Source organism: Heptranchias perlo, chromosome 7, assembly GCF_035084215.1.
Source record: "Heptranchias perlo isolate sHepPer1 chromosome 7, sHepPer1.hap1, whole genome shotgun sequence".
NCBI lineage: Eukaryota > Metazoa > Chordata > Chondrichthyes > Hexanchiformes > Hexanchidae > Heptranchias > Heptranchias perlo.
Window position 1 is genome coordinate 19,320,204 of NC_090331.1, and position 25,435 is coordinate 19,345,638.

The following is a 25,435-nucleotide window of genomic DNA, read 5'->3' on the forward strand; positions in this document are numbered from 1 at the left end:
TCCAGGTGAGGTCTCACTACAGCCCTGTACAACTGTAGTAAGACTTCCTTACTGTTGCATTCCAACCCACTTGCAATAAAGGTCAACATGCCATTTGCTTCTCTAATTGCCTGCTGTACCTGCTTACTAACTTTTTTTGTTTCTTGTACGAGGACACTCAAATCTCTCTGATCACCAACATTTAATAGTTTTTCACCATTTAAAAAATATTCTGTTTTTCTATTCTTCCAACCAAAGTGAATAACCTCACATTTCCCCACGTTATACTCCATCTGCCACCTTCTTGCCCACTCACTTAATCTGTCTATATCCCTTTGCAGACTCTTTGTGTCCTCCTCACAGCTTACATTCCCACCTAGCTTTGTATTATCAGCAAACTTGGATACATTACATTCGGTCCCTTCATCGAAGTCATTAATATAGACTGTAAATAGCTGAGGCCCAAGCACCGATCCTTGCGGCACCCCACTAGTTACAGCCTGCCAACCTGAGAATGACCCATTTATCCCTACTCTCTGTCCTTTAGCCAATCCTCTATCCATGCTATTATATTATCCCCAGCCCCATTAGTCCTCATCTTGTGTAACTACCTTTTATGTGGCACCTTATCAAATGCTTTTTGAAAAACCAAATATACTACATCCACTGGTTCCCCTTTATCTACCCTGCTAGTTACATCCTCAAAAAACTCGAATAAATTTGTCAAACACAATTTCCCTTTCATAAAACCATGTTGACTCTGCCTAATCATATTATGATTTTCTAAGTGTCCTGTTGCCACGTCCTTAATAATGGATTTCAGCATTTTCCCAACGAACAATGTCAGGCTAACTGGCCTGTAGTTCCCTGTTTTCTCTCTCTCCCTTGTATAGCAGGGTAACATTTGCTACCTTCTAGTCCACTGGGACCGTTCCAGAATCTAGAGAATTTTGGAAGATCATAACCAATGCATCCACTATCTCTGCAGCCACCTCTTTTAGAACCCTAGGATGTAGGTCATCAGGTCCAGGGGATTTGTCGGCTTTTAGTCCCATTAGTTTCTCCAGTACTTTTCCTCTAGTGATATTAATTGTTTTAAGTTCCTCACTCTCATTTACCCCTTGGTTCCCCACTATGTTCGGTATGCTTTTTGAGTCTTCTACTGTGACGACAGATACAAAATATTTGTTTAATGCATCTGCCATTTCCTGATTCTCCATTATAATTTCTCCTGTCTCAGCCTCCAAGGGAACCAATGTTTACTTTTGCTATTCTCTTCCTTTTTACATACTTGTAGAAACGCTTACAATCCATTTTTATATTTCTTGCTAGTTTACTTTCATATTCTATTTTCCCCCTTTTTATCAATTTTTTGGTTGTCCTTTGTTGGTTTCTAAGACTCTCCCAATCCTCAGGCTTATTACTCTTGTTAACTTCTTTAGTTAGCCACGGGTGGATCACTTTTCCCATGGAGTTTTTATTTCTCAATGGAATATATACTTGTTGAGAAGATTGAAATATTTCTTTAAATGTTTGCCATTGCTTTTCAACTGTCAAACTCTTTAATTTAATTTCCCGATCTACCTTTGACAACTCGCCCCTCATACCTATGTAATTGGCTTTATTTACATTTAAGACTCTAGTTTCTGACTTAAGTATGTTACTATCAAACTCATTGTGAAATTCTATCATATTATAATCACTCTTCCCCAGAGGTTCTTTTACTGTGAGATTACTAATTAACCCTATCTCATTACTTAATTTAAGATCTAAAAATAGCCTGTTCCCTGGTTGGTTCCATGAACTCATCTTCCAAACTAACTTTGCCAATTTGATTTGCCCAGTCTATGTGCAGATTAAAGTCCCCCATAATGACTGCATTACCTTTGTTACAAGTTCCTATTATTTCATGATTAATACTCTGTCCAACGGTATTGCTACTATTAGGGGGCCTATAAATTACTCCCATCAGTGTTTTCTGGCCCTGGTTATTTCTAATTTCCACCCATATCGATTCTACTTCCTGATCTTCCGAGCCAAGATCCTTTCTCACCACTGTCCTTATGTCATCCTTTATTATTAGAGCTACACCCCCTCCCTTTCCATTCTGCCTGTCTTTTCTAAACGTCATATACCCTGGAATATTTAGTTCCCAACCTTGGACATTTTGCAACCATCTCTCTGTAATGGCTATTAGGTCAAACCCATTTATCTCTATTTGTGCAGATAATTCATCTATCTTGTTACGAATGCTCCGTGCATTCAGATAAAGAGCCTTTAATTTTGACTTTTTAAACCATTTTTTCCTGCTTTGACCTTAATTGTTGTTGCACTATTATTGGTAAACTCTCTGTCCCTTCCTGCCACACTCTGCTTATCTTTACTCAAGTCACGACACTATTCTATTGTCTTAACTTTTCTCATTAGGTATCTAAATTTCCTCTCACCTGAACCCCTCTCTCCTCCCCCCCCCCACTTTAGTTTAAAGCCCTATCTACAGCCCTAGTTATTCGATTCGCCAGGACGCTGGTCCCAGCCCGGTTGAAGTGGAGCCAGTCCTGTCGGAACAACTCCCTCTTTCCCCAGTACTGGTGCCAGTGCCCCATGAGTCGAAACCTTTCCTCCCACACCACTCTTTGAACCATGCATTTAACTCTCTTATCTGCTTGACTCTATGCTAATTTGCACATGGCTCAAATAGTAATCCAGAGATTATTACCTTCAGCTTATTAATTTGGACCCCAGCTCCTCAAACTGTCTCAGCAGAACCTCATTCTTAGTTCTACCTATGTGGTTGGGTCCTATGTGGACCATGACAACTGGATCCTCCCCTCATGCTCAAAGTTCTTTTCCAGCCACAAGGAGATGTCCTTAACTCTGGCCCCGGCAGGGCAAAATAACCTTCGGGACACTCGGCCGCGGCTGCAGAGAACAGTGTCCCCCTGACTATACTATCCCCTACCACTGCCACATTCCTTTTTACTCCCCCCACTTGAATGGCCTCCTGTACCACGGTGCCGTGGTCAGTTTGTCCATCCTCCCTGCAGTCCTTGCTCTCATCCATACAGGTAGCAAGTACCTCATACCTGTTGGACAAGGTCAAAGGTTGAGGCTCCTCCATCACAAGATCCTGGGTCCCCTTACCTGCCTGACTCACAGTCACACCCTCCTCTCCCTGAACACTGAATGAATCTAAACTACGACCGAACCTAAGGGGTGTGCCTGCCTCCTGGATCAAAGTGTCCAGGTAACTCTCTCCTTCCCGGATACATCGCAATATCTGCAGCTCGGACTCCAGCTCAACAACTCTGAGCTGAAGCTCCTCGAGCTGCAGACACTTACTGCAGATGTGGTTGCTCGGGATCTCGCTGGTCTCCACAAACTCCCACATGCTGCAGTTATGACACACCACCTGCCCTGTCATTGCTTGTCGAACCAGAATTTATTCATATACTTTATAGAGTTTTTAATCTCTCGCTATTATTAGTTTTATTAACTAATTAATTTATCTAATTAAAGTTATTGATTTCAGTTTTTAGTGAAACCCCTGCCCTAACTTAGAGAGAAAGAAAACAGTAATACCAGTATTCACCAACCAATCACCGACTTGCTGTTCTGTGACGTCACTCTTTCAATTTCTGCCTGTGGGGAGTTCACTCCAACTGAGTCTCGACCCCCCTCCCCCTCTCGGGCTCTATCACCCCCCTCCCCCTCTCTCGGGCTCTATCACCCCCCTCCCCCTCTCTCGGGCTCTATCACCCCCCTCCCCCTCTCGGGCTCTATCACCCCCCCTCCCCCTCTCTCGGGCTCTATCACCCCCCCTCCCCCTCTCTCGGGCTCTATCACCCCCCTCCCCCTCTCTCGGGCTCTATCACCCGCCTCCCCCTCTCTCGGGCTCTATCACCCCCCTCCCCCTCTCTCGGGCTCTATCACCCCCTCCCCCTCTCTCGGGCTCTATCACCCCCCTCCCCCTCTCTCGGTCTCTATCACCCCCCTCCCCCTCTCTCGGTCTCTATCACCCCCTCCCCCACTCTCAGGCTCTATCACCCCCCTCCCCCACTCTCGGGCTCTATCACCCCCTCCCCCTCTCTCGGGCTCTATCACCCCCTCCCCCTCTCTCGGGCTCTATCACCCCCCTCCCCCACTCTCGGGCTCTATCACCCCCCTCCCCCACTCTCGGGCTCTATAACCCCCCTCCCCCACTCTCGGGCTCTATCACCCCCTCTCCCCCACTCTCGGGCTCTATCACCCCCCTCCCCCACTCTCGGGCTCTATCACCCCCCTCCCCCACTCTCGGGCTCTATCACCCCCTCCCCCCTCTCGGGCTCTATCACCCCTCTCCCCCCCTCTCGGGCTCTATCACCCCTCTCCCCCCCTCTCGGGCTCTATCACCCCCTCCCCCCCTCTCGGGCTCTATCAACCCCTCCCCCACTCTCGGGCTCTATCACCCCCCTCCCCCACTCTCGGGCTCTATCACCCCCCTCCCCCACTCTCGTGCTCTATCACCTCCCTCCCCCACTCTCGGGCTCTATCACCCCCCTCCCCCACTCTCGGGCTCTATCACCCCCTCCCCCACTCTCGGGCTTTATCACCCCCCCTTTACTCTCGGGCTTTATCACCTCCCACTCTACTCTCGGGCTTTATCACCCCCCCTCTACTCTCGGGCTTTATCACCCCCCCTCTACTCTTGGGCTTTATCACCCCCCCTCTACTCTCGGGCTTTATCACCTCTCTCTCTACTCTCGGGCTTTATCACCCCCCCTCTACTCTCGGGCTTTATCACCTCTCTCTCTACTCTCGGGCTTTATCACCTCTCGCTCTGCTCTCGGGCTTTATCACCTCTCGCTCTACTCTCGGGCTTTATCACCTCTCGTTCTACTCTCGGGCTTTATTGCCTCCCGCTCAACTCTCGAGATTTATCACCTCCCGCTCTCGTTCTACTCTCGAGATTTATCGCCTCCCGCTCTCGTTCTACTCTCGAGATTTATCGCCTCCCGCTCTCGTTCTACTCTCGAGATTTATCGCCTCCCGCTCTCGTTCTACTCTCGAACTTCATCGCCTCCCGCTCTCGTTCTACTCTCGAACTTCATCGCCTCCCGCTCTCGTTCTACTCTCGAACTTCATCGCCTCCCGCTCTAATCTCGGGCTTTATTGCCTCCCGCACTCGCTCTGTTAACCATGTTAATATTATTGATTGATCATGGCACTGCATACTGTGTGAATATCTTTCCTTACTGCCTAGATGTTATGATATTTGTCGCAGATGTATTAAGCTCTGTCCTTGGTACATATCAAAGCATGCACATAACTATAGGGGTGCAGGTCCCCTACTCTGTTTGACCGAACTCCCAGAGGGTATTTGAAGCCAAAGAATTGAACTAGATGAGCCTTTTTGAAAGGCAGAGTCTTTTCCCAGAACTCACCTCTCCAATATCACTTCTGGCTCTAGTATTATAAACACTTGGTCCATGTGATCTCCTGAAATGGTTTCGATCGCCTGAGGGGGTCGGAGAGGAATTTTCCAGAGTATTTTTTCCCTTATTGGCCATGGGCGTTTTCACTCTATTTTTTGCCTCCCAGGTGATTACAGAACTGTGTGGCGGGAGGGAGTGGGTTAAAGAAATGTTTAGTCAGGATGCTCCAGCCATCATGATGTGGGGGCAGGCTTGATGGACCAGCTGGTCTTTTCCTGCCCGTCAATTTTGTATGTTTGTAACTACTTGGCCTAGGAGAAGCAAATAATCACTTTTACTAAATGGTTCTGATAAATGAAGGTGTTCAGATGTAGCTGTTTTATCTCCATGGCTGAGTCAGAGGAAGCATTTTTGAATCCAAAGCAATATGTGCCATTTGTACCCTGCTGTGCCAAGTCATGCAAAGTGCGTAACAATTCATTCACACCACTTCAAAGACAGGATGTGAATGACTGGGAGTGTATACATTTCTTTGACATGTAACACCTCCCTCCCCACTTCCAGAAAGTCACCTGCCTTTATTGGGCAGTTCATGCTATCCTTACAAATATCAATTCACAGTAGCAGCCAGGTTAAATTTTCCCCACATGCATTATTTGTAGCCTATTTACAGAACTAATGGCATTATGGTGTGAAGTCATTGGAACACTTACACTACAAGCAACTTGCCATAGATGGCTTCACAATTCATTGAATTTCACAACTTGGCGTGGTGGGATTATGAATCTACAATCTCTGGGTTACTAGTCCACTACCATAACCACAACACTATTGTACCCTGACCTGAAGAGCTTAAAATGATTAAAATTTATTTACTGCAAAAAATGCAACTTTTACGAGCCCCTATGTGTCAGGCACAGTGAAATGTGAAGAGGACGAAAGGTTGAACTTTTTCACTGGCACAAATGTTGGTTGTGTTTTAACTAACAGTGGGAGAATGCCTGCATTCTCCTAATGAAAGGCCTGCTAACAAAATCATCAGAACACACGGCTTTGAACTGTGTCAATTTTATTAGAAGAAATACATGCATTCTCACTATTTTCACTAATGGAAGAATTTCACCCCTTACGTCTCTGCAGTTTGGGACTGTGAATCTGCCAATTCACACCAGCATAAAGTGCCACTTTAAATGACTCACCACCCAACTCACCCTTCTTACTTTTTTAAAATTCGTTCATGAGTTTGGGCGTCACTGGCGAGGCTGGCATTTATTGCCCATCCCTAATTGCCCTTAAGAAGGTGGTGAAGGAACGGCGATATATTTCCAAGTCGGGATGGTGTGTGACTTGGAGGGGAACGTGCAGGTGGTGTTGTTCCCATGTGCCTGCTGCCCTTGTCCTTCTTGGTGGTAGAGGTCGCGGGTTTGGGAGGTGCTGTCGAAGAAGCCTTGGCGAGTTGCTGCAGTGCATCCTGTGGATGGTATACACTGCAGCCACAGTACGCTAGTGGTGAAGGGAGTGAATGTTTAGGGTGGTGGATGGGGAGCCAATCAAGCGGGCTGCTTTGTCCTGGATAGTGTCGAGCTTCTTGAGTGTTGTTGGAGCTGCAAGCAAGTGGAGAGTATTCCATCACACTCCTGACTTGTGCCTTGTAGATGGTGGAAAGGCTTTGGGGAGTCAGGAGGTGAGTCACTCACCACAGAATACCCAGCCTCTGACCTGCGGTTGTAGCCACAGTATTTATATGGCTGGTCCAGTTAAGTTTCTGGCAGGAAATAACAACAGTGGAGATGAAACCAGATGAAAACAATGGGAGGAAAAAGACATAACTTTAGGATGAAAATGAGAAGAACATTGGTGAACATTACATATATTATCCCATCAGATATTTTTATTAATACATAAATAAGACTCAAATACTCACTGTGTAAATTGGACTATTAGTTTGAAGGATGCTGTGGCACATTTGTGTTAATGGATGCTATATTAAGTTAGATTTCATGTCTCATTGAACTTCAATATTTTCATACTTTAGTGCACGTTAATGTGATTAACACACTCACCGCGCAATAATTAGGTGAGGTCATGCATTTTAATGTTTACAGACTCTAAAAGTTTATATGTCAATGTTGAGTCATCCCTAGTCTGGAGAAAAAGGGCAAAGGAAGCAGATCCTTTTGTGACTCTTTATGTAATACATGCAGCTCTCTAATTTTTTAATATTGTAAGAAATATCTGTGTAAACCAGTCACAGTGAAACTGGGCTATTATTTTGGGGAGGTGGATTTTATTCAACTGGGGGGAGAAAACAGAAAGTTGGTGAAACTGCAAAAGTAGCAAGGCCTGTCTTTGGGCCCTGATAGAGATTCTTGTTCTTTTAAATGCTGCATTAAAAATGATAGTTTTACATATTTATTAAACTGTAATTTTTAAGGGTCGCGCAAGTTTTGCTAGAGGTTTTCCACTCCCCCTCCCCTCCCAACACAGGATAAATACATCCCCCTTGCATTTTATTACACTGCTATCCTGCAGCTCTCTGTGTGTTGCTCAATCCTGTACCGTAGAGTTGTCAATTTCAGTAGTGTTGCTCCAGAGAAGCACTAGAGCACTGCCTGGGTTCATTCTCATCTCATTGGCAGAGAGGGAAGATATAACAGGAGAATCATATAGAGGCTGCTCTTCTATACCTTCTAATGGTCGGCTCAGAATGGGGCAGTACACATTCTTCTCAACTGTAGATGGTGGGCAACATCAAAATGACTTACAAAGAGAGGGAGTCGTCCCCTCCAAAACAAAAGAAAAATTTGTCAGATCCACACCTCATTGCTGTTTGTGGGACCTTGCTGTGCGCAAATTGGCTGCCGTGTTTCCTACATTACAACAGTGACTACACTTTAAAAGTACTTCATTGGTTGTCAAGCGCTTTGGCATGTCCTGAGGCCTTGAAAAGCGCAATATAAAGGCAAGTCTTTCTTAAATTTTCAAAATGGTTACAGAATGTGTATCCCATAGCTCACCCACTCTAGGGAGTGAAAATATGTCCGTGACCCATACCTGGCTGCCTATTCTTCAATGCAGCTCTCTAATTTTTTAATACTGTAAGAAATGTTTGTGTAAACCAGTCACAGTGAATCTGGACTATTATTTTGGGGAGGTGAATTTTACTCTATTACTGTAATAAAGACCAGGTAATCTGTTTTAGTGATGTTGGTTGAGGGATAAATATTGGCCAGGACACCAGGGAGAACGCCCCTGTTCTTCTTTGAATAGTGTCAAGGGATCCTTTAAATTCCACCTGAGAGGCCAGTACTCTCTCAGGAATGCACTGAAATGTCAGCCTAGATTATGTGCTCAAGTCTCTGGAGTGAAACTTGAACCCATAACCTTCTGACTTTGATGCGAGAGTGCTACGAATTGGGCCAAGGCTGACAACAAATGAACGGAAAATTGGGCAGCCTCCATTTTTTCTCAACACACTACGCCCAGGAGTTCCAATACACACAAGCGCAGGAACAGGAAATTCCCCCCTGTCATTTATGTTGTGAAAACATCATAGCTTTGTGCCAATCCCAATGCATTGCTAAGGTAGGGTATCGTCATTTTAAAAAAAGGAGGAAAATAATATTGGACTCTGATGTTTGTTTCACATCCCACCTCCTTAAAATTAATTTTAAGAACAATTAGGAAATGCTTTATGATCCTGTATCTCTACATGATAACTTACATCATTAAACCGTACAGAAAAATTACTTTTTTATGTTCCTGCATGACAAAAAAAATTCACATTTTCTGTTACGTAAAAAAAATGAGACCTTTCAGTATTTTTTTAAAAATTCATTCTCGGGATGTGGGCATCACTGGCAAGCCCGGCATTTATTGCTCATCCCTTGTTGCCCTGAGAAAGTGGTGGTGGGCTGCCTTCTTGACCCACTGCAGGGCGGCTTGATAAAACTGAATGGTTTGCTAGGCCAGTTCAGAGAGCAGGTTAAGAGTCAACCACGTTGGTGTGGAAGTGGAGTCACACATAGGCCCGATGGGGTAAGAACAGCAGGTTTCCTTCCCTAAAGGACATTAGTGAACCAGTTTGTTTTTTTGTGACAATCCAACGGCTTCATGGTTACTTTTACTGGATTAATACTTTACTGGCAAACTATAGCTGCACAGCAGTGGCAGTTAGGTATTCTCACAGAATGCCTGAGTTAACTTTGATGAATGATTGCAATGCTATCAGCTTTAAGTCCTATTTTCTGAGCAGTGCTTCCTCAGTTTGTTAGCCACTGACAAACAGTCGAGGCTCAACTATTTATAGGTCTAGTTTGGGTGATTGTTTTTGTTACGTAAGATTGAAGGAACTGAGTAGAGGCTTTGGCTTGATTTCCAGCACTTTATTTCAATGGATGTATATTTAGGTTTGTCACTTTTTGCCAAGTCCAAAACTAGATAGGGTGCGGGGCAAGAGGTGTAATTGCGGCTTAAGGTTTGCTTTGCTGCTGGTGAAAATCTATCAAAAACCATGATAGCTTCACAGATACTGCCACTGCATCACCAATGACAGAAGCAAATGGGAAGAAATGAACTTTTACATTAACAAACAGACTTTTAGTGAATAGCTTATCCCTTGGAAAGTTACAAACAGGCCACTCAAAACCAGACTCTCCAGCCCAAAGCCAAAATAGTGTCAGCTCTCTGTAAATTGGTAATAGAGAATACAATTTTGACACTGTTTTGCTGCCCCTCTCAATAACACATACAAGTTCTAAACTACAATAAAACAATCAATAATATACACCAATTACCAAAGGTAGGGGAGTCTATAACGAGGGGGCATAGATTTAAGGTGAGAGGGGAGAGATACAAAAGGGTCCAGAGGGGCAATTTTTTCACTCAAAGGGTGGTGAATGTCTGGAACGAGCTGCCAGAGGCAATAGTAGAGGCGGGTACAATTTTGTCTTTTAAAAAGCATTTGGACAGTTACATGGGTAAGATGGGTATAGAGGGATATGGGCCAAGTGCAGGCAATTGGGACTAGCTTAGTGGTATAAACTGGGCGAGATGGACATGTTGGGCCGAAGGGCCTGTTTCCATGTTGTAAACTTCTATGATATTAAACCTTAACTAATTAACAGTATATCCTTAAACCAGCCATTATGAATTAAATAATGATTGCTAAATTCCAGAGATTTAGTGAGATTTCAAGGAAAGGGGGAGTTTCAACTACATCTATTTCCAATGGACAAACGATAGTAGTGACTGATGGGTCTTACTAGGCTTATTATTTATTGCAGCTAACTATTGCACTAATTTTATATCCCAAAATAGAACGTACAAATTTATAATACAATTTTTGGATACTTCACAAATTTTTTGTTAAAAATCAGTTGGGTTCCAGTCAATGACATTGCGAAATTAGCCCCAAAACTGTGACACTTTATATATCCAGAGTTGTAATCAAGGGGACATATTTAGGAGTGAGATTTATCACAAACCCGTACAAATACATTGTATGTTTATTTTTTATGAGCAAGCTACATAAGAGTAGGTTACACTTTTAAACCAAAAAGAATGAGCCTTACTGTAAATGAGGGACCCTCGGTAGATCTGTTATCCAGATATTGGCAGTCAATCTCTTTTTTGATAATTGATTATTTTCATGACATAAAGTCATGGAGAAATTGTAAGAACCTTGAATCTACTCTCAGTGTAAACTGGATAGCCAATAACAGTCTTCAGTGTTACTCAGTCTCCCTTAATAATTCTTTTATAATTTATTTTATTAGGAAGTCCGGTGGGAACTCTTCTTCCAGCCTCGGTGATATGGTATCTGGTACGTGGCGCTCTCCCTCCCCCTCTGCAGGTGAATTTGTTCTTGCTATTTAATCACACCTGGAGTATTTGACTTGCAATTGCTCAACTGACTTTAACTCTGTGGGTATTTTAGGGTATTCCAAGAATACCTGATCACTGTGTGCATTTCATCACAAAGTAAGTAACACATTGAGGAGTTCAGAAAGTGTTATAAACCATGAGAGTGAAACTCAAGTAGTTTATCAGTGTATTCTGAACCCTAAGAACTCTTAGAATATATATATATATATATAATATATATTTATAATGGGTTTCTTACTGATTTACCGAAATAAGGTTACTGCTCAGTACAGCTAATGTGGTTGCAAGTAGATCCATTCCAAAATGGATGCCAGGGATTGCCAGACAGTGTCATTCTACCATGTGTGTTGTACTTCTGCCATGTTGAGTTTTAAAGCATTGAATTTGCTACAGGGAAATAGCACGCCCTGTGTGTATCCTAATTATCTGTGGCTCTGTACATCGTTTCTGCAATATACTTATTGGCATTTATTATGTTGTGGATGTTATTTGAAATTATGCAGATTTTGACAGCTGAAATGACCTTTCATATTCAAATTCTTGAGATTTGATGCAACTGCATTTGCAAACGGTAATATCCAGGACTATGCCATTTGTTGTTAAAAATGTTTTTTTTTCATTACAGCAAAACAGAAGCAAAAAGTGGTGAGTTTGTTTTCCATCCTGTTGTTTTAGTGGTTATCAACGTGATCAGTAGTCCTGCTTCAATCACTGTCAGGTTGTCACCAGCAGCGAGGGTGTATAAGAAATAGTGAGACAGGTTGAAACCCATTGAAATAAATTGAGCTGAATGTGTGTTATACTGTATCAGATTGTAACCCCATTGAAATAAATTGAGCTGAATGTGTGTTACACAGTATGAGATTGTAAACCCATTGAAATAAATTGCGCTGAATGTGTGTTACTCAGTATCAGATTGTAAACCCATTGAAATGAATAGTTTGGTCTATTTTGTCATAAAACCTTTAAGTTACTTTTGACAGATGTTCTGCTTTCTGACCATTCTGAAGTGTTTATTAGCAAAGGCAGACTTATACTGATAGGAACACAGAGATTAACAAGACTGGAAAAGACCATTGCCATCCATCTGGCCAGTCTCAGCGTCTAGGAAATATAAGCCCTGATTTTAACTCGCGGTGGGAGTCGGGCGTATTGGGGGCTGAGGTGGGCGATGAACCGTCCTGACCTCGACAGCGTGAGGCCCAGGAGATTTTAATTCCGAGGCCTCATCTGCATAGCCTCAGTCCGGTTCCTGCCTGAAGCGGGCGGGAAGTGGCAGATGGCTGGTGGGCGAAAGTGCATTGTTGGGAGGCAGGATGTCAATCCTGCTCCTCCAGGTCCCACAGGAAAGTTCTAAATAAAAGTAAAACAACGCACCTTTTTGAGGCCTGTTCTGGCTCCAACTCCTCTTCCCAGTAGGTTGGCCTTCCAGGAAAGCCACAACGGTTCCCCACGCAGACATCTGGTTAAAATAGCAATCGGGTCCCCGGGACATCTTCGGAGCCCGATCTGCATATTTAAAGAAGGATGTCATTGATTTCCGGTGTCCTTTGGTGGATAAGTCCCACGGACAAATCTAACTGCCTGTCCACTGGGCAGGTTAAAGTTGCTGCTGTAGTCTTGCAACAGCACTGTCGGTCTTGTGTCACATTTTGTGACTTTACAGAATTAATATTGCATGACCCACCACCATGCTAATAAAAGAAGCAAAGAAAGAAGCATCATCCAGCATTGAATAGATCTATATGAAGTTAACAGCAAGACAACAATCTGCGACTGACACCAAATCTACCTGCACTAGCACATAAGTTACTGCATTTTGTGACATTATGGTGCAGCTAAGGTTATTCGTTTAACTAGCCAATGGATTATCTGAAAATTAGATACTAGATAAAACTGGCACAAAGTCAAGTGACAGAACTAGCAGCCACAAAATGGAGTTGCCCATACGTTCGTCCAAATAGAGTATTGCTATCTGCAGTCATGCATCTTATTTATGAGAAATCAAAAGCAAAATACTGAGGATGCTGGAAATCTGAAATAAAAACAGAAAATGCAGGAAACACTCAGCAGATCAGGTTGCATTTGTGGGGAAAGAAACCGAGTTAACGTTTCAGGTCGATGACCTTTCATCAGAACTGGAAGAAGTAAAAATTTGACAATGTTTAAACAAGTACAAAATATGAGAAGGGAAACAGAAAGCAATGAAGATGAACAAGGTAAAAGAGACAAATGGAAATCCCGTCGGAGAGTAGAGCAGAACTTCTTCAAGGTGGGGCATTCCTGGAAGAGAAATGGCAGTGAATTAAACACTGAATCAAAAGCAAAACTGTTAAATCTTTCCTACTTCCAGTTTTGATGAGAGGTCATTGACCTGAAACACTAACTCTCTTTCTTTCTCAACAGATGCTGTCTGACCTGCTGAGTCTTTCCAGCATTTTCTGTTTTTATTTCAGATTTCCAGCATCTGTTGTATTTTGCTTTTGATTCAGTGTTTAATTCACTGCCACTTCTTTCCCAGGAATGCCCCACCTTGAAGAAGTTCTGTTTTTCTCTCCGACGGGATTTCCATTTATCTCTTTTACTTTGTTCACCTTCATTGCTTTCTGTTTCCCTTCTCGTGTTCTGTGCTTGCTTAAAAACTGTTAAATTTTTACTTCTTCCAGTTCTGATGAAAAGTCATCGACCTGAAACGTTAACTCTGTTCCTTATTTACGAGAATGTTGCTTCTATATCAAATGTTGCCCATGAAAGCAATTTTTTGAGCAGGTAACAAGGAGGGTCGATGAGGATAATGCGTTTGATGTAGTCGACGTGGATTTCAGCAAGGCTTTTGACAAGGTCCCACATCGCAGACTGGTCTAAAAAGTAAAAGCCCATGGGATCCAAGGGAAAGTGGCTAGTTGGATCCATAATTGGCTCAGTGGCAGGAAGCAAATGGCAATGATTGACAGGTGTTTTTGCGACTGGAAGGCTGTTTCCAGTGGGGTCCCGCAAGGCTCAGTACTAGGTCCCTTGCTTTTTGTGGTATATATTAATGATTTGGACTTGAATCTGGGGGGCTTGATCAAGAAGTTTGCAGATGAAACAAAAATTGGCCTTGTGATTGATAGTGAGGAGGAAAGCTGTAGACTGCAGGAAGATATCAATGGACTGGTCAGGTGGGCAGAAAAGTGGCAAATAGAGAAGTGGATCTTCAATCCAGAGAAGTGTGAGGTAATGCATTTGGGGAGGGCAAACAAGGCAAGGGAGTACTCAAGAAATGGGAGGATACTGAGAGGTATAGAGGAGGAGAGGGACCTTGGAATGCATGTCCACAGGTCACTGAAGGTAACAGGACAGGTAGATAAGGTGGTTCAAAAGGCACACGGGATACTTTACTTTATTAGCCAAGGCATAGAATATAAGAGCAGGGAGTTTATGCTAGAACTGTATAAAACATTGGTTAGGCCACAGCTTGAGTACTGCGTACAGTTCTGGTCACATTACTGGAAAGATGTGATTGCTTTAGAGAGGGTACAGGGGAGATTTACAAGGATGTTGCCAGGGCTGGAAAATTTTAGTTATGAGAAAAGATTGGATAGGCTGGGGTTGTTTTCTTTGGAATAAGGGAGGCTGAAGGGAAATTTAATTGAGGTATATAAAATTATGACAGGGCTAGATAGAGTGGATAGGGAGGACCTATATCCCTTAGCAGATGGGTCAGTGACCAGGGGCCATAGATTTAAAGTAATTGGTAGAAGGATTAGAGGGGAGCTGAGGAGAAATTTTTTCACCCAGGGGGTGGTAGGGGTCTGGAACTCACTGCCTGAAAGGGTGGTAGAGGCAGAAACTCTCAACTCATTTAAAAAGTACTTGGATGTGCACTTGAAGTGCCGTAACCTACAGGGCTACGGACCAAGTGCTGGAAAGTGGGATTAAGCTGGATAGCTCGTTTTTGGCCGGCACGGACACGATGGGCCAAATGGCCTCCTTCTGTGCCCTAACTTTCTATGATTCTCTGATCTATTTGGGTTTATCTGGCAAGGGTGTTTGTGGCAGCAAGTATCAGTTGACAAAATGTTCTCTGGCTTGAGGCTGGATTTATAGCCAGAATTTCTGCTTTCACGTTTATGCTGAATGTCTTCAAATTTTGCTTACTTGGCTACATGCATCAAGGAAAGAGGGTGTTGCAATTTTGGGTTTTTATGGAACCATTTCTCTCAACTCTTTCACAGTAGTGAAGGGAATTGACAAGGTAATTAGGGAACAACTCTTACCTCTAGCAGGGGATTCCAGCACGTGGAGAAATAATCGTAAAATTCAAATAGAGGCAGTTAAAAGCAACCCAGAAAAAATAAATCTTCACACGGAGGCTTGTGAGGATGTGGAATGAGTTGCCCCAGAAGGCCATGGATGCAGAATCAATTGAGGCGTTTAAAAGGGAGATGGATACTTGGAAAGTAAGAGATAAGGAGAAAGGGCAGGGAATTGGATTAAAAGGATAAAAATCCTCCCACAGAATGGAGGGCCTACTCCTGATTTGACATTTCTAGTTCCCATAGGTGGACTTTGACTTCTTTGATCTGGAAGATGCACTTTTTTCTGTAACCTGCTCTTTCACAGCAGCATATCCAGATGGTTAATTCCCCAATCTGTGTTTTTACAATTGAGTTTTTCAAAAAAAAATTACAGATGGAAAATTGCAGCAGGAGTGCCTGTAATTTCCCAATGTACACTTCTAAGGGTGAGGCTCCATACTGGAAGCACACATTTGGAAAATCAGCCCTCTTGTCTCATGCTATAGTATTGCACTCACTTCAGAAATGGCAGACACTGAGTAAACAGACTACAATAACTAATGGGCCAGATTTTACTGTCAAAATAATGGTGAGGCTAGCAGCGCTCACTGTTATTTATGCGCAAATCGGACAGCAACTTCCGGCGATTGCATATGCGCAGTTAAACGCGAACATCCAGAGGTTGCTGTCTGAGATGCACTGCTCCTCCGTAAGCTGTGCGAAAACAGCATCTTGCCATCTGGCTCCCCATTTCTATGTATTGAAGGGCATTAAGTTCCTGTACTGACGTCATAGGTACAGACTAAACTTGCCACAAAAAATTAGGGCTTGTCCATTCCAGTCTAAGTACCCTTTTAATGGTTTTTTAAGACTTAATTACTGCCAAACAGCCTCTTTGGCACTGAAAATGAACTTTAACAAGTGTGGAGTCTCATTTTTTCAGATTTTAATTGTTCGAGATTTTTTTAAAAAATTAAAAGAATTTTTTTTGCTTTTTCTTTCTGTCACTTTTATCTCTCTCTCTCTTAATCCAATCTTTCTTTCCCTCTGTTTATTTTGCTTTCTGTACCTGATTTGACATTGAATTCACTATTCTAACTTACACTTTCTGGTTCAGACTCTGTGCGCTGTTCGTTAACAATTCTTCAATCTGATTGATTAAAGAGATACACAGTTGCTTGCCCCGTTTGCACAGGTCCCAGATGCCCTGTAGGGGGTGCCGTGCTGTTTAGTGTTTGACTGACCGCAACTTGCCGTGCAAAACCCCATTGAAAGTCTATGGGCTAGTGCAAGTCCAACAAACAGCTGGTGCCATTCGTTCGCTGTTCACAGCAAAATCTGGCCCGATATTTTTACAGATTAAATGCATGAGGCACAAAGGTTTGGCAAATATTTAACAGTGAAATTCTCAGAACAGCAGCATGTTCCTGCTTTTACCCAATCAATTCCTTTGGAGTCAGGTTTCAGCTAAACTTTACAATATTTATATTCATTTATCAATAAGTATGTTAATTCAATAAATGCAAATGACTGAATAAATAATTACGCAAGCGTAGAGGTTCATCAAATTCACACATTATCCAGCAAAAACACACTTCTGTCTGTGCACCTCCGATTCCTGTCATATATTTCCAGAAATATGATTTAATCAGCTAAGTATAACAAGAGATTTACAATTGTCAGCCAACAGCCCTTTCAGTATTCAGAGACTCTAGTTATTTACATTGAATGCAATTATTAGACATTTAAATCAAAAATCTTACCCAAAGTACCATGTACGAAACAATCAGAAAAAAATACAGTTTAATTTAAACTCTTGTTTTTTTCCTATTTATTACAGTTGCTTGTTAAAAAATATTTTGACCTAGAAATTTGTTTGCACCCAAATCTTGCCATAATCTCAGTGCAGCGCATGCGCCTAATGAGACTGGCGGCAGGATCACAGTAAATTGGTCCGTTGGCCTCATTAGGATGGTACCGTTGAGCTGTGGGCGCCAGTTATGGCCCCTGAGGCAATTCGTCGGTGGTTGGGCTTGGGGGGGTGGGCAGTGAAGTCGGCTGGCCCAGACACTTGCGGAGGACCTCGGGTGAGTCTGGGAGGGGGGCAAGCTGTTGCCGGCAGCGGCCCATGGTTTTAATATGGAGCTGGGAGGAGCACGTCTGCCCCTCCTCACTCCACATTAAGGTCAGTAAAAAAACTTGAAATCTTTGGGTGACAGCCTCTCGCGGTTCCTTTAAGGATCGCTGGCTTGGTTGCTGTGGGCCTAAACAAACTGACTGCAGCTTGCACGGCGCATGCTGTGGTGAGTCACGGACGAATTTCACAAAGGGGCTTGAAACAAAGGTTAGGTCCCCAATTAGCATAAACAATGGACGTAAAACCAGTTTCAGGCACTCGCTCCGGATGACTGCAGGATGCCCTATTCAATGTGGCATGCACATATTGGGTCCTGCAGTGCCCGTTTTTCACCTGAAAAATGGGTGCTGCACAATTGAATTTCCAGGCCTTTGTTTCACAACTCAACCTGATGAAATAACTCAAGGCTGCATCAAACAATGTGAAGGAGTGTCAACACATACAGAGTAACTACTTTCTAATGGCATCATTCAGTATTCTAAAGGGGGTTTTCCGTAGTAATCACTTTTTAAAGTAAACCTCCAAGAATCATCTCTTGAAGGAATACCCCAGTAATAACCTAAAGAGCATCCCTGTGGAACACTATAACCCCTCAGGTCAACCCAGTGAATATATTTTATGAGGAAACTCTGCCTGATATCAGGCTGTTGGTCTGCCACATTCCATAGAGGACCTACTTTGGAAGGTGAGTATTCTTAACAAGTCCCACTTTAATGTTGCGGGGAACATAGAGGTAAACATAGTGAGTTACATTGCAAGTGCTTCCTCCTATAGTAAAATTTCCATTTAAATAAGATATTAGCTTGTTTAAACTATTAGGATTCAATGAGTATTCTCATGCATCATTACTGTTTCTAATTAACGCAGACTGAGCATATTCCTCCTTATGATGTGGTGCCGTCTATGAGACCAGTTGTGTTGGTGGGCCCATCATTGAAAGGTTATGAGGTAAGGGATATTCCTGGATTACATTTGTCTGCAGTCTTGCTGAAAATAAATTTGTGCAGTTGGTAACTTTAGCAACAAAATGTTGCTTGACCTTGTGGCATTCCTGTTGTTCCTGGTAGGGGTGGGATTGAAAGTGGCAATCAGCTTGAATTGGGCAATTTAAATCTATTCACGAAATCTTGCTTTCACCTAGTTCAGAAATGTTGTATTTGAGTGGCTTAGAAAAACATCCCACTGAGTGCGCTCAACTTAATTTTGGTATTTTCTCAATCTATGGCTGTCTAGCTTGTTTGATGTATTCATGAAGGTATATTGTCAACTAACAACCCAATACAGTCCTTGGTCCCAAATTTCCTTGGAGTTTGAGGGTGCACTTCTGCTGACCTTATCTGCAAGATATCTGGGATAGCAGGCCTCGGGGAAAATAGTGAACCCTTATTCCATCGGTTATGTACTAGAAATGTACAGAGTTCTCCCATATGTGTCTTCAAATTGGTGAAAAAACACCACAGTGATAGACTATAGTTTGGGCTAAACTACTAATTAAAATTTATTATAAGTGAAGTTATGTAAAAGCAAGAACAAATCAGCAGATGAGATCATAATATATTATTTAACTTTCACTGGTCCGTTAATCTGTTCTCTGTGTCCAACACAACAATGTTTTTTAGATTCTTACAATCGTTTTATCAGAACTTTTTTTTAACTGACGTTATTTACCATAAATGGGCTCTAAACACCATGGAGTTCCAGCTCACCGCTACAAAAATGAAGCTAAGTGATTGAATCATGTGCATTGAAGGCACTTTGGCTGCCACATCGGTATACCTAGACCAAGTAGCTTACTCGCACCGCCACACAAGTCTTTCCCTCGTTAAGCAAGTTTCTTTGAAGAAGCACTCAATCCTTTCTCAATAAGCAGTTGAACAAGTTTTTAATCAATTATATCTCCCTGACAGAGTGTGAACTGCTGGCTTTTAACATCTGGATGGATGTTGAATTTCTTGATAGGCATTATAGAGTAATATATCCATTGTATTTTAAAGCAGGGATGGCCAAGCTTTTGGCTTCATGGGTCATATTGGTATACCATGGAACCTCAGGAGCCATAAATAAAGTTTCAACCTATGATCCCATTAGTTTACATGTATCTCAAGTTGCTGATAGATCATGTTGTTCTGATTTAGGATTTAAGCAACATTACTAAAAAGAACCATTTCCAAATCCTCAGGCCCAGAAAATTAAAACAACACAACGCAGCAAATATATGATAGGACTGAGTTATCTGTTCTTCGAGGGATGGATAACTAGGGCTCAGGGACCACCTGGGGCCGTTGGGCCACACTTGGACATTCCTGCTAGAAAGGATTTATAATTTGATTGTCTATTGTTCAAAGGGCTACTAGGGTTTCAAATTAACATGACTTTGAATTCCAAGCTACAGAAACAATAGCTTCCTCTAGGGAGTTGCCGGTTGAAATTTATTTTTAAAAAAACAAGATAAAATTTCATATAGAGAGATAAAATATAGATTTTCATTTGAATTGACATTCACTGGGTCCTTGGATCTACCACAGTAACGTTATTTGAATGTTTTTTGTCTCTGATGTTTTATGAAGTTAAGGATTTTGTCCTCTAAATTGGCTCTAATGTGAGTGATAGGAGAAGAAATGAATTCTAATACATTTATGGTGAGATCAAGGATTAATATTGTGTGTCCCACTAATGTTATTTTCTGATACTGTACCATCTGATATGGTTGTCTAGTTCAATGCTTAATTTCAGTACAGTACAGAAAGAAAGACTTGCATTTATATAATGCCTTTCATGACCTCAGGACATCCCAAAGCATTTTATAGCCAATTAAGTACTTTTTGAAGTGTAGTCACTGTTGTAATGTAGGAAATGTGGCAACCAATTTACACACTGCTAGGTCCCACAAACAGTAATTTGATAATGACCAGATAATCTGTTTTAGTGGTGTTGGTTGACCGATAAATATTGGCCCAGACACTACAGAGAACTCCCCTGCTCTTCTTTGAAATAATGCCATGGGATCTTTTACACCCACCTGAGAGGGCGGACGGGTCCTCGGTTTAACATCTCATCTGAAAGACAGCACCTCTGACAGCGCTACACTCCCTCAGTACTGCACTGGAGTGTCAGCCTGGATTTTGTGCTCAAGTCTCTGGAGTGGGACTATGAACCTACAATCATCTGACTCAGAGGTGAGAGTGCTACCACTGAGCCACAGCTGACACTTATCAAGATTAGTCCTTAATTAATAACTGATCCAGTCCATGAAACCACACAGAAATATTTAGGCCGGGAATTTCCTTGGAGCCGTTCCCACTCTGCTGACCTAACTTCCCTGAAAGTGCGATGGTAATGTGGAAATCCCGCTAACGCACATCAATGGAGTTTCTACTGCAATTTCGGCAAAGTTATAGTGGCGGTGGAGTGTGAGCAGCTCCGAGGAAATTCCAGGCCCTAGAGATAAACAAAATTGCTATAGAGTCAATCCTCCAGTAACTCTGTGTAAACACCAGTGTACTAAACATTGGAAACAAATCTGGATTGTAACTGTCTGGTCTCCTACCTTCTAGTTTCCCTAACTGAGGGGTGAAATTGTTCACATGAAATTCCTCTGTGAACCCATTTACACTAAACAGGTTGATGAATGTGTTAAAATAGTGCCAAGAGAAATTTCACACCAATGTGGTAATTTGGTCCTTATAAATATTGCTGAGAACAATTGTCTCCTGTTTTCACCTGGCCTCCCAGACCAGGGAGGAATGAGTAACACAGATTTCCATACCCAGAGATGAAACATCATGCTGTAGTGCATCAAGGTGATTTTTCAAAATGTTTTTACTCACTAATTTGCTCCCTTCTCCCATGAAAGCATTGACTCTTCATTGAGGTATAGTTGTACTGTTGTCAGGTGCCCTCTGGTACCTTGTTGAAGTGACCATTATTCACATCTGATAATGGCAGAGTGTGAACAGACTATTTGGCCATGTAGATGGTATCACACCTGAGCCCAATTCAGTCATCACTCATTTTCACATGTGTGCACTTCCAGCATGGGTCACTGGATAGTGATCAGGAGTGGGATCTCTGACTGCTTTTTCCCTCGCTAACTCTAACACATTGGGGTTCATTTTGACTTTGGGCGATAGTGCAAAAGGGGAGATATCGGATCCGCTGCCTGTTATACATCAATGGAAATGAAAATCGGGAGAGATGTATAATGGGCGGCTGATCCACTCTCTCCCGTTTTACACGATCGGCCAAAGTCAAAATTAACCCCCATTGTGCCTAATTATTGCTGTCCCCCCCCCCGAGATTATGTAGCTCAGCACAGACAAGGACTCAAACCTGGGCTACACAGGTCAGCTACTCACTGGATAATCTCAATGAGCCGTTGAGAGAGCCCCATCAAGGTGCTTAATAAATTGACCCAGTCCAGAACTGTTGAAGTTTGTCCCAATCATGACAGCTCAGTTGAAGTAGTACCCAGATATTAGGATCCAGCACTGCAATTACTCGACTGAAAGAGCTCCTTATAGGAGAACAGTACTGCAGAAGGTAGCACTGGTAATATGATGTATTCTCCCCTAATGTGTCCTATAGATTTCATCCATTAAATAATAATCTCTAGCTGAAGGCCTTCTTTGTAATGCTCCGGAAACAGAATATTTCATTTGAGTGGGAAAAAATAGGAGATGCTCTGTAATGCCTCCACCTTCTTTAAGTTTCATTCCTAACTAGGTTACAATGCTCAGAGTACAACAGGTCACATTTATACCCTTTGCATATGGAGTAGGTTTCAAATAACACCCTGTAAGTGCTAAGGAAACGAGATATGCTCATCTTTACATCATGAGACATCAGCTGTAAACACCCGTCCACAGTTAAAACTGATATGAACAGGGAATGATAATCGGCCTGATATTGCCGAAGATTAGACGTCCTCCCACACACAGCTCTCAAGCCCCAAGTATTAAAAATATCTAAATTCATTTTTTTAAGCTACCTACCTTAATTGCTATACCTCCAGCATAGAAATTAAGTACAGTGACTGACTGGCCAGTATGTGCCATAGCAGGAGGACAATGTATAGCAACACAAGACATGTTCCTCTGCACTTGCAATAAGGCCAGGGGAGGGCACTTGTGGCCTACCTCTCCCTCAGTTATGGCCTCAGAGACTTACTCATCCTGGAGTCTTGGCCTCCATTCAATGCTTAACTGACTGAGTGTTGCTGGAGATTGGATTAAGGAAAGATTTTCCACTTCAGTGCTCTCAGCACATGCCAGGAGCAAATAGCCAGAAATTGTGCACTCCCAGCCCATGATTTTCTGTCAGTAATGGACTGGAGGTGTGTGATCTCCCAATATGCACTCCTAGGTGTGCGGGGAGCACCGAAACAGATATTCTCCCCTTTAGTGCCCTTGCTTTTTCCAGTGAAAGAAAGTAAGGGAAAGCCATGTGGACGGAAGGGGATGGCTTTCCCAGTATGCATAGCACAAGCGAAACAGCCACTCAGTAATCATCCACTGCACCATAAAGTCCAAAAGTTCACAATTCACAATTTAAGGATTCACAGATGTGTTTCTGTGCCCCATCATTCTGTGGAACAGCATGCAGTAGCATCCCTGAGAATGGTCCTCCAATAAGCACAAACCACACTGTGAGTAACATTAATCTACATTAATCAGAGCCATGCCATTCAGGAGAGAAGTTAGGAAAAACTTCTTTACGCAAAGGGTGTTAGACGTGTGGAACTCTCTCCCACAAAAAGCAGTAGATGCTAGCTCAATTAATAATTTTAAATCTGAGATTGCTATATTTTTACTAGCCGAGGGTATTAAGGGATATGGAGCCAAGGCGGGTAAATAGAGTTAGGATACAGATCAGCCATGATCTCATTGAATGGCAGAACAGGCTCGAGGGGCTGAATCACCTACTCCTGTTCCTATGTCTGCCTGCGCTGCTGTTTAAAAAAAAAACACAGAACCCAAAATAATCTGAATAATCTACTTGTAGATTTATGTGTAAACGTTCCAGTTTGGGCCACTTCGGGATATCAATCAGATTCACATTTCACTGGTAATTAATTGTAAGCGACAGTTTGAACAGAGCTCGTTTGTAAATGTGCCTTTGGGCCATACTGACCCTTTAATGCTTTACTATGTTATTGACATTTAACACAAATTATGGTGACCTGACCCTTTGTATTTGTTACAGCTGATTTCAAGCTGAGTATAATGTGTTTTTGGAACATTTAGTGTCACAAAACCAGACTCATTTTAGACCTTGGTTTGAGATTGCACCAATTTGAAGCTTTGGCTATTAACGGATGTGTTGGATCCACTCTTGAATCCTGCATAATTTTTTAAAAGGTCACCAGTCCAGCTGTCCTGTATTGCCTGCATAGTGATTTCTTTGATCTACTTTAACCCTTACACAGAGTGGATTAAAAATCTGACATCAACAAAGCTCATGGAAATCCCACTTGCACATAAACCTATACATTATAGTCCTTTCATGTACAAGGTGCTTTTTAAACTTAACTCCATTCACTGGCCAAGTAGGTGTGAGGAAACTTGCACAAGAGTACAACTGGTCTAATAGAAGGCTAAGAGCACTTAGGGGAGTGGTAATCCTATTGCTCCCTACCTATGGTTCATTAATGTAAATGGAGCAATTTTGTGAGTTGGCTGAAGTACAGGCATTCGATTTCCTTAAAAAGCCACCAAATGCAATGTCCATTTTGAACACTCATTACCACAGTTCTCAGACCTGGTGCCCCAAATCCAGAGCTGAACCTTTGGAAGGGCTGCTTCTAGTTGTGAAAGTGCCCCATTTGGACTGATAGGTGGCTTCAAAAGAGGAGAGGAGCTGGAGACATGGTCATGACAATAAAAAAAACAACCACCCCCAGCCCATTGCCAGTCTCTCAGCAGTTTGAACCTTAAATTGACCACATTAACGGTAAGGGAGATAAGTGTTTAAGAAGCTGTGCATGTGCAGATTTAAAAATAGATCATTTTTCTCACATTTTTTGATGCTTATTCTTTATGAGATCCAAGAAAAAGGCTTTTCTGTATAGTTTAAATTGCAAAGCGAGGGCAGGGTAGTAGCAGAAGCCATGTGGGCTAGTGGTGCCTATTTTTTCGCCACCGCAGAAGCAATAGTTGGAACCCACAAACAACCACAGTGGCAGAAAGTCTACATTTAGAATACCTGTTTGAAATAGGTGAAACACACCAAAAAGGTTAATTTAGCTTCATCCATGAAAATCATGCTGTTTATAGTTGCAGACAGTAATCACCCAAATTATGCTTCGCTAATTCAGCTGTGTTTCTACATGAGTTTCCTTTGTTGCGACCATGTTAGTTCTGTTTTGAGACAGGTATGAACAGATCTCTAAGAATTCTCAATAATTACTTTTATTTTCTGCGATTCTCTCTTTCTCTGCTCAACATCAGTTCTTCCCTTTCCATCTCTTCTTCCTGTACAGGTAACGGACATGATGCAGAAAGCTCTCTTTGACTTCCTAAAGCACCGGTTTGATGGAAGGTGAGCAGAACCCTTTCCCATACTTCTCTTCCAGCCCTTCATGACTTGTTTTCTTTTGACTAAGTCTGTTTAGTCAACAATGCAGTTTTTAAAATCTGCACATCACATTGCACAACGTCGACAAGAAGATTTAATTAATTTATGTCTAACAAAAGCATTTCATAGCATAGAGCTAGAGAATTGCTTGCAACTTTCTGAATTCA

At 42.4% G+C, this 25,435-nt stretch overlaps 1 protein-coding gene across 4 annotated transcripts in view; it reads left to right on the plus strand.

The window, feature by feature from the left end:
- cacnb4a (calcium channel, voltage-dependent, beta 4a subunit) overlaps positions 1-25,435 on the plus strand; it is a 143,452-nt gene that overhangs the window by 83,330 nt on the left and 34,687 nt on the right. For 3 of the 4 annotated variants that reach the window (XM_067987132.1, XM_067987130.1, XM_067987134.1), the window contains exons 5-8: positions 11,171-11,247; positions 11,905-11,924; positions 18,564-18,644; positions 25,174-25,232. In XM_067987132.1, coding sequence (XP_067843233.1) covers positions 11,171-11,247; positions 11,905-11,924; positions 18,564-18,644; positions 25,174-25,232 — 237 coding nt within the window. The remainder of the gene's footprint in view (positions 1-11,170; positions 11,248-11,904; positions 11,925-18,563; positions 18,645-25,173; positions 25,233-25,435) is intronic. The other variant, XM_067987133.1, reaches the window with a different exon arrangement.